The sequence below is a fragment of the Xenopus laevis genome, chromosome 9_10S (genome assembly GCF_017654675.1).
Source record: "Xenopus laevis strain J_2021 chromosome 9_10S, Xenopus_laevis_v10.1, whole genome shotgun sequence".
Taxonomy (NCBI): domain Eukaryota; kingdom Metazoa; phylum Chordata; class Amphibia; order Anura; family Pipidae; genus Xenopus; species Xenopus laevis.
In genome coordinates this window covers 91,080,876-91,092,209 of record NC_054388.1, presented here as the reverse complement: position 1 = coordinate 91,092,209, position 11,334 = coordinate 91,080,876, and the positions used below count along the sequence as shown (strand labels likewise).

General features: G+C 39.5%; 1 protein-coding gene across 2 annotated transcripts; it reads right to left on the bottom strand.

The window, feature by feature from the left end:
- Positions 1 to 451: 451 nt before the first annotated feature.
- On the bottom strand, positions 452 to 9,725 carry LOC108702305 (grifin-like). 2 transcript variants are annotated; one of them, XM_041578640.1, is made up of 4 exons: positions 9,606 to 9,725; positions 1,350 to 1,429; positions 1,056 to 1,221; positions 452 to 768 (listed from the first exon to the last, which is right to left on the bottom strand). In XM_041578640.1, exons 1-4 carry the CDS (start codon positions 9,615 to 9,617, stop codon positions 601 to 603), a joined length of 426 nt encoding a protein of 141 aa, XP_041434574.1. In that variant the 5' UTR covers positions 9,618 to 9,725; the 3' UTR covers positions 452 to 600. The 2 variants fall into 2 exon arrangements, with proteins under 2 accessions (XP_041434574.1, XP_041434575.1); XM_041578641.1 differs by having other exon boundaries at positions 1,056 to 1,218; positions 9,606 to 9,721.
- Between the last annotated feature and the right edge of the window lie 1,609 nt (positions 9,726 to 11,334).

The window sequence follows — 11,334 nt, the reverse complement described above, 5'->3', positions numbered from 1 at the left end:
CATAAAGCTTTGTTTTCATACAAGCAGGGCAGAAATAGGGGCATGTGCCTAGGGTGCAAAGCTGGGGGGTACCAGACAAGGATTTTCTCTGTTGTCTACCCCGGTCCAATCTGGGCCGAGTCCGCAGCTTATTGGCCCATGTGTGGGGCCATCCGACAGGCTTCCCCGATCGATATTTGGCCATCTCGATCAGGCAGGTTAAAAAATCCCATCATATGATGGGCACATTTATGCGTCTATTCGGACCAGATATCCGACCGCCCATATCGCATCCATTGTGAGCTGATTATGATCGGCATATCGGGGAGAGATCCGCTCACCAAACGAGCAGATCTCTATGTCTATGGCCACCTTTAGTCGCAAACATTGTCCAAGCTACTCATTACCCCAGATCTTGAAGTAGTTTCCACATGTTAACATGGTAAAATATCTCCCATTGAAGACAACATGGTAGGTTTCTTTAGCATTTTAATTTCTTTTATGTTTAGCATGCAAATAATAATGAAATTGCAACCGAATCAACCCCATGGTTTACAATACTGATTGTAAAAAATTATGAAGATGAAGTTTTGGTGTATGCATGGTGTGTTGGAACATATATCACTCATGCAGCTCTCGTCTGGTGACTTCCACTGAAGAAATATTAATGTCATTCAAGATCTGCACTTTGGTAATGTCTCTGAATTGCTCCATGCGGTGCTTGTATTGTATAATCTTGTTGTCATCTATGAATACATCGAAATGCTCGCGGTCCGAATAGATCTCAATCTGGATAGAACAAAAGGAATTTGCACAAAATAATGTCATATTTCTATTAACGTCAACTTTTTTTCCCAAAGACAGGAAAAGTTCATCTATTAAGAAGTCAAATACCCTAATAAAAAGCTGTGACGATACTGATAATATAATGCATTTTTGCAATGTCAGCTTAATATTATTGCAATGTCAGCTTAATATTAGGAAGCAATGAATTTGGTTCCACAAACATTTTTAAAGGCCTACTTGGTCATCCCAATGAGACACCATTAAAATGTGCTTTCTAGTACAGTACATACCTGGAATGGTTTATTGGCCTCGAAGGGAAAGATATCAGTACGTTCTTCCTGTCCCCAGTGATTGGACAAAAAGGAATTACAGATAATGCTGCCTTCAGAGTAACGTGGGTTTAAATGGAAAGCAATCTGATCGATTGAATCAGTAAGGAAGTTGATTTCAAAGCTGCTGGATCAAAAGATAACAAACATTGTAACATGTGAGATAGAACCCTAATCCCACCATTGATGTGGAGCTAAAGTAAATTGCTTCTTCTCTTCTAGACATGATCTTCTCATTGATAGTAATTGCCTTACTCGTTTCCACTGGAACTGGACTCTCCTTTAACCACCACACTCCATCCTGGGCAGAATCCTTGTGGGCATGATGCTTCAAACTATAGAAGACGGAAAATAAATATATAGTCAGTATATAAACAAACATTTGGTTCCAAATATAAATTTCTTCATCAGTATCATGAAGTGTTAGCGACAGTCAACATATGTGGGTGACATCAGTAGCCTATCTCCTTGCCACTATCTCTAAGTCTGAAAACATGAGTGTGACTACCAGTCTTTGAATTTTTAATGTTTGGAATGAAAAAAACAGGAAACAAACCATTAGTACTTTATACTTATTTAACTAATAGAGCCAAATTTATTCAGAGCTAGAGAGCTTCAGAGCTGACCATCCCCACCAATGTATTACTATATAGGGAGGAATGTAATAAAAGGAGCAATGTTTGCCATAGGTCTAGTCACCTATATTAAGTAAACAGTAGTTGGCATTTACTGGTCACCTGTTTGAAGGCAAACATTTGACTAGTTTCAAGGGGTTTCTAGCACTTTTATTTCAATTCCCCAAATATGTTGTGTGAAGGTAGTTTTACATGAACCAGTGCAGTTGAGCAATTCAGTAATCTCAGCATAGTCCAACCATTTTTCTGTGTAGAGGCCCCTCAAGCAGAAATGTACAAGAAGGTGTAATTCTATAAAGTAGGGTAACCCTGACCTAAAAAAAAAAAAAAGCTGAAATGTGCCCCCTCCCTTTGGTATGCCATTGATCAAGAAGGGATATTACAGATCACTGGGAGGTGCTGCAAAGACTACACCTGCTAGGAAGAAAAAGGGAGGAACTAGCCAATACGAAAAGTATCATGTTTCCACTGGTACTCTATTTATAAAGAAGAGTATGTGTAAGACAGTATTTGTTTTTGATAGAGATTTAGGGTCATTTACTTGCGCTAGAGCGGTGCAGAGCAAAATGCAATTTTGGTTCAGATTGATGAAACAATGTAAGACAAGGCAGCTGATTAACAGACTTGTCTTTGCTAGGGAACAGGCCCGAACTGACCATCGGGCCTTTCGGGCAAATGCAGTGTAGGCCGCTGCATTTATGGACTGGGGAAGTGGAGCTGAAGTCGAATGGGGCTAAAGTCGAATGGAGGGCTGAAGCCGAATGGGAGCCATAGTGGAAAGAAGTCACTGAGAATGAAGAAGTTGCTGTCTCCTAGAAGGAAGAAGACCGCCCGTCAAATTCTAAACGTAAGTTTCCACTGGTGGTCTTTTTTTTTAGATGCCTGACCACAGTGTTTTTTTTACTTTTATAGGTGGAGAGGCTTGCCCACCATTTTTTTTTAACTTTAATGGGGGGACCCTGGCCACCAATATTTTTTTTAACTTTTATGGGGGAGAGCCATCAATGTCTTTTTTTTTTAAATTTTATTGGGGGTCCTGACCACCAATGTTTTTTTGTTTTACTTGGGGGCTGGCCGCCAATGTCACACGTGTATATGAGGGCTGCTCTGATTTTTTTGCCAGGGCTGCTTTTTACTAGCAGTCTGGCCCTGCTGGGGAACTAAGAGTTTTGTAATATTGTTTACAAAGTAACAACCAGGTGTAAAGCAAATGCACTTAAAAGCACTTTTAATAAATGTATATTGGAAAGTTGTTTAGAATTACATTTCATTTTATTAGGCACATTTATATTTTCAAGGTTGACTTGCCCTTTAAAATTGTTGATAAACTTCAGTTTTCAGTAGGTCAGTTAGGTGTGAGCTTATCAACATTAAAACAAGCAGCTGTTGTAAAAATAAAGAATGAGCATATTCCCATGCTGCAAACTGTCTTAGTGGTAAGTTGTATTTACACCGGTTTGTTATGCGTCTTTTTACTTTTTTTAATTGTTAGGGACACACCATGGCCAAATTACAGGTCTGGTAATGGCTGGGGCGTGCAGCACATAAACCTCTTTCCCACTTCCATCTATTGATTGTGGCTTTCTTAACAATAACATTGAAATGTCCTCTTTTACCCTTCTCCCATTTTGTTTTTTTTCACAGCCATTTATTTCTTTATTATATTCAATTCTAAGTAAAAAGCAGCAACAGTGGTGTAACTAGAGTTCGGGGGCCCCCCTGCAGACAAACATGGGGGACAAACATGGGGGGGCCCTCCCCTTTGGAGAACTAATGAAGAACATGCTAGCTAGCATACCTCCCATCAAAGACAGAAAAAGATTTGCCACGCATATTGCGGTTAAATTTTGACCACGCCCATTTGTGTGGTCACGCCCCTAATCACCACGTCAATTTTACAAAATTTGCCAGGTTATGAAAGTTTGAACACAGTTTTATTCTTATATGTTCAAATACTAATTTCCTGGAGTCCAGCAGGGAGTAGGCACAAAACAGTAGCATCCTACATAGAAACCAGGGCCAGAGCCCTAAGGACCTGAACTGCCTTTCCACTTTCCCTCCCCTGTCTCTCTCTCTCAGTAGCTTGCTTCCAATCCCCCGGCCCCAACCACTTTGTTCCGCCTCCAGCCTTCCACCCTTCCACCCTCCCTGTTTGCCTCCTCTGCCCTTCCTCCAGAGGCTCCCTCCCCTTACAAGACAGCCTCCCTGAGGCCTGCCTGGCCCACCCGCTGCTGCACCGATGTGCCAAACGCCCGTCCCCCCTCCTCCTGACTTGGTGTGATATCACTTCCGGGTTCGTGCAGGCGCATCGTGACCTAGAAGTGGCAGCAACAGTGGGGGACCAGCATTGTTGGATCAGCCAACAATGACGAGACTCAAGTGCCTTCTACCAAACAGATGCTTCTTCTTAGCCATCATTTGAATAGACTTAAGGTGGCACTGGCTGTAGTGTGTCTTCTTCTCAAAAATAAAAAATATTATATGCTCAATAATATTTATGTTTTTATTGGTATTTTTCCTTTTGATTGCAGCACAGATTTTGCACCTTTCCACCTTCTTCTAAAGTCCTTGACTTCACCTACCAGCTCTGTCATAAAATCATTGAAAATAATGATTCTGCTATCCAGAATGCTTGAGACCTGGGGTTTTCCGGATAATGGATCTTTCCGTAATTTGGACCTTCATACCTTAAGTCTACTACAAAATCATGTAAACAATAAAGAAAGCCAATAGGCTGGTTTAGCTTCCAATAAGGATTAATTATATCTTAGTTTGGATCAAGTACAAGGTGCTGTTTTATTATTACAGAGAAAAAGGAAATCATTTTTTTTTTAAATTGGATTATTTGGATAAAATAGAGTCTATGGGAGATGGTCCTCCTGCAGTTTGGAGCTTTCTAGATAACTGATCCCATACCTGTAACACCAAAAGGCAAACCCCTGACTTTGTTCTGACGACCAGCAAATTTTACTCCACTTTTTTTTATATTCGAGGCCTTTACCGGAGTTTTCTTTAGCCTAAAAAATTTCCATACTTCCATTATATAATGACCGTTGCAGCGATTTAATGAGTGCACAGCAATGAATGTTTCTATCCTGACTATTTCTCATTCAGAATTAGATCCACTCCACCATGCTGGGAGCTGTGAACTGGTTGGATGTGCACTATTTCTATGGAGAGTGCAGGCACTTTGGGATGGATTTATCAGTATTATCCTTGTTATTTAAATATAGCTCCTACATATTAAGACGTAAATTGTGCTCAGGCTGTGAAAATGCAGAGAAAAGTGCAATTGAGCATTCAGTGTAATTTAGGTCATTTTTATTTACTGTTGTTAATGGCCTTTTAGGCTAATGTCACACTAGAAGATTAGTAGCTACTGCTGCCTATGGATCATAATAGGGTAATTGCTCTAAAAAACATTTAATCCTATTTTATATTATACAAATAGCTGCTCTTACTGATCTCGTGGTATGACACAGACTAAAGCATGGACTAAAGCAGAGATGCCAACTATTCCCATAGGGTGATCATGATTTGTGACCCCATGATTACTTAAGGGTGGCTTGGATACAATGTGAACAAATAAGCACAAAGTGCTTGGTGAGTGGGGTCTCTGGGACGCAAGGGGAATCAGTAAATGATCTGGATCATTGGCACTTTTTAATGACATGGGTTTAGTTGACATACTAGTTGATACTGTGCTAAGGAAGGGATTGAAGTACAATGGGACTCACTGCAGCTAAAATAATAGAAGGAAACCCCAGACTGTTGCTGGGAGTCGCTGCACTGGTGTATTTTTTGTGACTGCTTGTAAATTAGGACTTTCTTCTAATTAGAACATATTTTCACCAACCACACAAAGTAGCTGGTGTAATTAGTCATTAATTACAGCTTGTTTGAGCATTGGTGTAGCACAGAAAGGTTCAGTCTTCGATTATTGACCCGAGTGCTACATAGCATGCTGTACTCAAAACTAAGGGGCCCATTCACTAAGTTCGAGTGAAGGAATAGAAGGAAAAATACTCGAATTTCGAGTAGTTTTTTGTGCTCCTCGACTATCGAATTGGCGTACATTCGCCTGAGTAGAATGATAAAAGTACTGTCTCTTTTAAAAATACTTTGACTGCCTACTTCACCACCTAAACCTACCGAATTGCTTTAAAAGCCTATGGGAATGTCCCATAGGCTTGTTTTCTAAGTTTTTGATCGAATAAAAAGGCATTCGATCGATCATTCGATCGAATGAAAATCCTTCGATCGAATGAAAATCCTTCGATCGAATGAAAATCCTTCGATCGAATGAAAATCCTTTGATCGAATATTCGATCGTGCGACTATTCGCCGGGGGCGAATATTTGCCCATTTGACTATTCGCCGGCGCGTAAATTTCGCCCAAATTGCCTATTTGATTCTATTCCCCAGTCCAATTTCGAGGGATTTAACCCCTCGAAATTCGACCCTTGATACATCTGCCCCTAAGTGTTAAAGGGATACTGTCATGGGAAAACATGTTTTTTCCAAAATGCATCAGTTAATATTGCTGCTCCAGCACACTTCTGCACTGAAATCCATTTTTCAAAAGAACAAACTGATTTTTTTACATTTAATTTTGAAATTTGACAAGGGGCTAGACATATTGTCAGTTTCCCAGGTGCCCACAGTCATGTGACTTGTACTCTGATAAACTTCAGTCACTCTTTACTGCTGCAAGTTGGAGTGATATCACCCCCTCCCTCCCCCCCAGCAACCCATCAGCAGAACAATGGGGAGGTAACCAGACAACAGCTCCTTGTATATAAGAACTGCACTCAATAGTAAAAATCCATGTCCCATTGCGACACATTCAGTTACATTGAGCAAGAGAAACAACAGCCTGCCAGAAAGCAGTTCCATAGTGCAGCACTGGCTCTTTCTGAACGCACATGACCAGGCAAAATGACCTGAGATGGCGCCTACACACCAATATTATAACTAAAAAAGATACACTTGCTGGTTCAGGAATGAAATTTTATATTGTAATGAAATTTTATATTGTAGAGTGAATTATTTGCAGTGTAAACAGTGTAATTGAGAAATAAAAACGAAACCATAAAAATCATGATGTTAACCCTTTAAAGTGTTAAAGGTATTTGTTCTTCTCCGATGTGATGGCTGCTCAGCATAATGATAAGCTTAAACCACCAGCAGCAAATGATACAGATGCTAAGGGTGTGGGATTGAATATAAATGCTGGCAATAGACGGGGAGAGCAAGTAAACTGTCAGCGAGGCGCTGAGCACCTGGGAACTGCTGGACATCTCGGAGCTTCAAATGACTCACAAGCACTGAAGTTTTTAAATTCTATTCTCAATCCAGCAGTTTCCCCCTTTATCTAAGGTTAACCACTTGCCTCCCACAGCAGCAAGCAGCTCAGGGAACAGGAATCTGATTTGTGACATTTAGCAACAGTCAAAATTGGCGACATACTGTATTTAGCAACTGAAGGTGCCCATGTGTGTCTTCAAGTGACTAGTAATGTCAAAGAAGGGTTCGTTATGGCATTTTTATATCATGGCAGAATATATTTTCAAGCATATTCCAAAAGCTGGTAATGTGGTGCATAGCAATTTAGCAGAGAATGAGAATACTGTTTAATCTACTAATGTCCATGTAACATCTGGTAATGGAGTGAATTTTGTTGTGCTACTATTGAATTGATGGAGGGGGAATAAAATAAAGTGGGCAAAACATATAAAATTGCTGTTTGTGCCATAGGCCTTCATCTTGTATAAATTGTATCTGTACCATACTACTGCTACTTAAGGTATATTATAACTCTGCCCAAAATTGGTTACACAAAATTGTTAACCATGCTACTTAGATTTAAAAAATCTAAAATGACAAGCAATTGGTACCAGTGCAATGGGATTAATAAACACTGTTTTTAATCTTACACAAGAAATCACATAGAAACAAAGAGGCTGAATTTAAAGGGGTTGTTCACCTTTGAGTTAACTTGTAGTATGAAGTAGAGAGGGTTACTCTGAGACTATTTGCAATTGGTTTTCATTTTTTACTATTTGTGTTTTTTTAGTTATTTAGCTTTTTATTCAGCAGCTCTGCAGTTTGCAATATCAGCTCTCTGGTTGTTTGGGTCCAAATTACCCTAGCAACCATGCATTCATTTGAATAAGAGACTGGAATATGAATAGGAGAGCCCTGAATAGAGAGATGAGTAATAAAAAGTAGCAATAACAATATATATATATATATATATATATATATATATATATATATATATATATATATATATATATATATATATATATATATATATATATATAAAGATCTGGTAGCCGGCACAACTCGTATGACGGTAAAAGTTGCCTGGGTGCAACAAGCCCGAAATTGTCAAGGTAGAAAAAAGTAAAAGCTTGCACTCACAGATCTTACAAAAAATGTAAAGGTGTTTATTAGAAAAAAGAACAACTAACGTTTTGGCTAGCACTTTGTAAGACCTGTGAGTGCATGCTTTTACTTATATATATATATATATCCTTATAGAACCTAGTATTTCTGTAACTGACATTCAGCAATACACGGCTGTCAGGGGAGATAACCTGCATGCTCCAAATCAATGAAAAACTGTTGGAATCATAAAAACAAAGATCTATCTTTATGTCTTTATATAATCAAACTTAACATTAAAGAGGTGGTTCACGTTTTTAGTACGTTGTAGATTGCCTAATCCTAAGCAACTTTTCAACTGGTCTTCATTTTTTTATTTTTTATAGTTTTTGAATTACTTGCCTTCTTCTTCTGACTTGATCTTTCATATGGGGGTCACTGACTCCATCTATTGTTATTGCTACTTTTATTTCTCATCATTGTACCCAGGCCCTCTCCTGTTCATATTACAGCCTCGACCCATCCGTAGCAACAGACTGCTGAAATTGCAAATTGGAGAGCTGCTGAATTAAAAGCTTAATAACCACACTCCAATATACTTTAATTAAAAAATGTCAACCTGTCTGTATACAGTGAAATTCATCCTTTGTTTTACTTGCTCTGACAGCTGCAGATAGGAAACTTCAGACGGTCCTTAACTGCTGTGCGGGGAAACAATCATACTTTTAAACGACAGGGGGAGAGCCCCCCCATCTTACTTCCCAAAACTCGAGCAGCTTTGTTTGTTACACTATAACAACTGTGTAGATTTGAATCCACGGACCCAAAACAGTCTGTATATTCTGATTATTAATCAGTCTTGCTGTATCTGCTGATATTATTTGACGTGTGCTGTTTTGATCATTTAGGACGATCCCTAAGCTTAACCTCCCAACTGAAGACCAGACCACACTGAGCATGTGCGTAGTCTTGGTATTGCAAAGATGTTTAACAAAGTTACAAGATTTCTTTCCTTCCCCTGCCTTCCCGCCAGATGGCAATCGAAGTGCTACGCTTTCCAGTTGATTCACGAGGAAACTTCGGGTGACTTCGGAAAACGATTTTCATTCTAGCCCCGAGATTAGTTGTCCCGAAGAAGAGGAGATTTGTCGCCGGGCTACTAAACTCCCCGAATCTGATTGTGTGTCTCAGCTAGGGTTGCCACCTTTTCTGGAAAAAAATACCGGCCTTGCTATATATATATCTTTTTTCTCTATTAATAACATTGGGATCAACCATCATTTTTACCGGCCAGGCCAGTAAAATACCGGCCAGGTGGCAACCCTAGTCTCAGCCCTAAAGGTTTAAGGTGGCATCCACAATGTCAGGACTTTTGATAATTGTTTTTCGATACATGTTTCAAGAAGCAAATCCAGCAAGCCTCATACAAGCCACATTTCATATTATTAAATACTGGAGCAAACTTTGCAGCATGGTACACACTTACCTTTAATGCCATCACCTCTGTCACTAACCAGACATGAATAAGACCCCTGGATCATAGTCACTGATATACCACTGGGAGTTTCACAAAGCCATGGATAAGAGATTAGTAGCAACAGAATTGAGTTAAGCCGGTTTAAATGGGGTGACGACTGGGAGCTGGAGGTCATTTTTTGCATTAAATAGAGTGTGATTTTAGTTTGTGTCTGTGTGTACTTAAGTGCTTATCCAGTTTGGACATTTCTGTGTGTGAAACAGACATTCCTGATGGGACAGGGATTATTTGCTGCCAAGTCAGAAACTGAGAACAAAGGTGAATGTGTCATGATCAGCAGCTCAGGCTGAGGAAACAATATCTCCCACTATTCTGGCTGTGTATGGTTATTGGTGCATTTGGGACTCACACACACAATGCACAGATACACTTTGACAGATGAGCTGGACCAGGTGACACCTTATACAGTATATGTATACTACAGATATATTATATATACTACAGGTATGGGACCTGTTATCCAGAATGCTCGGAACCTGGGGTTTTCCGGATAATGGATCTTTCCATAATTTCCCCTGTATACAAAAATACTTCAAACACATATATCAGTGAACGGAAGTTGTTTAATTGAAAATTGTGCCACTTTATATGATTTAGTCTCCTTCAGCTGTCTCTAAAACGCTTTCCTTGGCATTGTATTAAAATGCACAAAGTTGCCCAGGTCTAGTAACCCATAGAAACCAATCATCTGTGTTTCCCTAAACAGCTGACCAGTAAATGTCACCGGCTGACTGGTTGCTATGGATTACTAGACAAGTATGAAACTTTGCACCTTAAAAACAAGTGAATGAAAAATGATGAGAGTGCTATTTTAAGCATTTTTGCAATGTACATTAATTTTTTTTTCAATTCCAGTATATTAAAGGATACATTTACTGTTACCGTATATACTCGAGTATAAGCCGAGTTTTTCAGCCCCCAAAATATGCTGAAAAACTCTACCTCAGCTTATATTCGGGTCAAGCGCAAAAACGGTCGCTGGCGCCTAAGAATAGTCGCCAGCGTCCAAGAATAGTCTCCAAGAATAGTAGCCGGCGTCCAAGAATAGTTGCCGGCGTCCAAGAATAGTCTCCAAGAATATTCGCCGGCGTCCAAGAATGGTCGCCGGCATCCAAAAACGAGACGCCGGCACCTCCAATGGGAGCAGAAACCCTCAATTTTTTGATTGAAACTTACCAGAAGCTGCCACATTTCTCACCCTAGGCTTATACTCGAGTCAATAAGCTTTCCCAATTTTTGGAGGTAAAATTAGGTACCTCGGCTTATACTCGGGACGGCTTATACTCGAGTATATACGGTAATATGAATACATTTTGTTACAACAGCGCCACCTGCTGATCATTTTCCAACCAGTCTGACCTCCAAGTAGTCAAGGAAGTTGTCAGGAGAAAGAAAGAGGCTGCTCTGATGTTCTTCTGCTTATGAGAAAAATAGAAACCTTTCTCAAATCTTTCCTAAGCAGCGTCAGAGCAGCGACAACTTCCTTGACTACTTGGTGGTTATAAAATGACCAGCAGGTGGTGCTGTTGATGCTAATTTCATTCATGTTAACAGTACATGTATCCTTTAATAACTTGGAATAAAAAAAATTAATAATGAATGTACATTGCAAAAGTACTTAGAATATCAGCCTCGTTAATTTTAATGTTTACTTATCCTTTAATAGATTAACACAAAA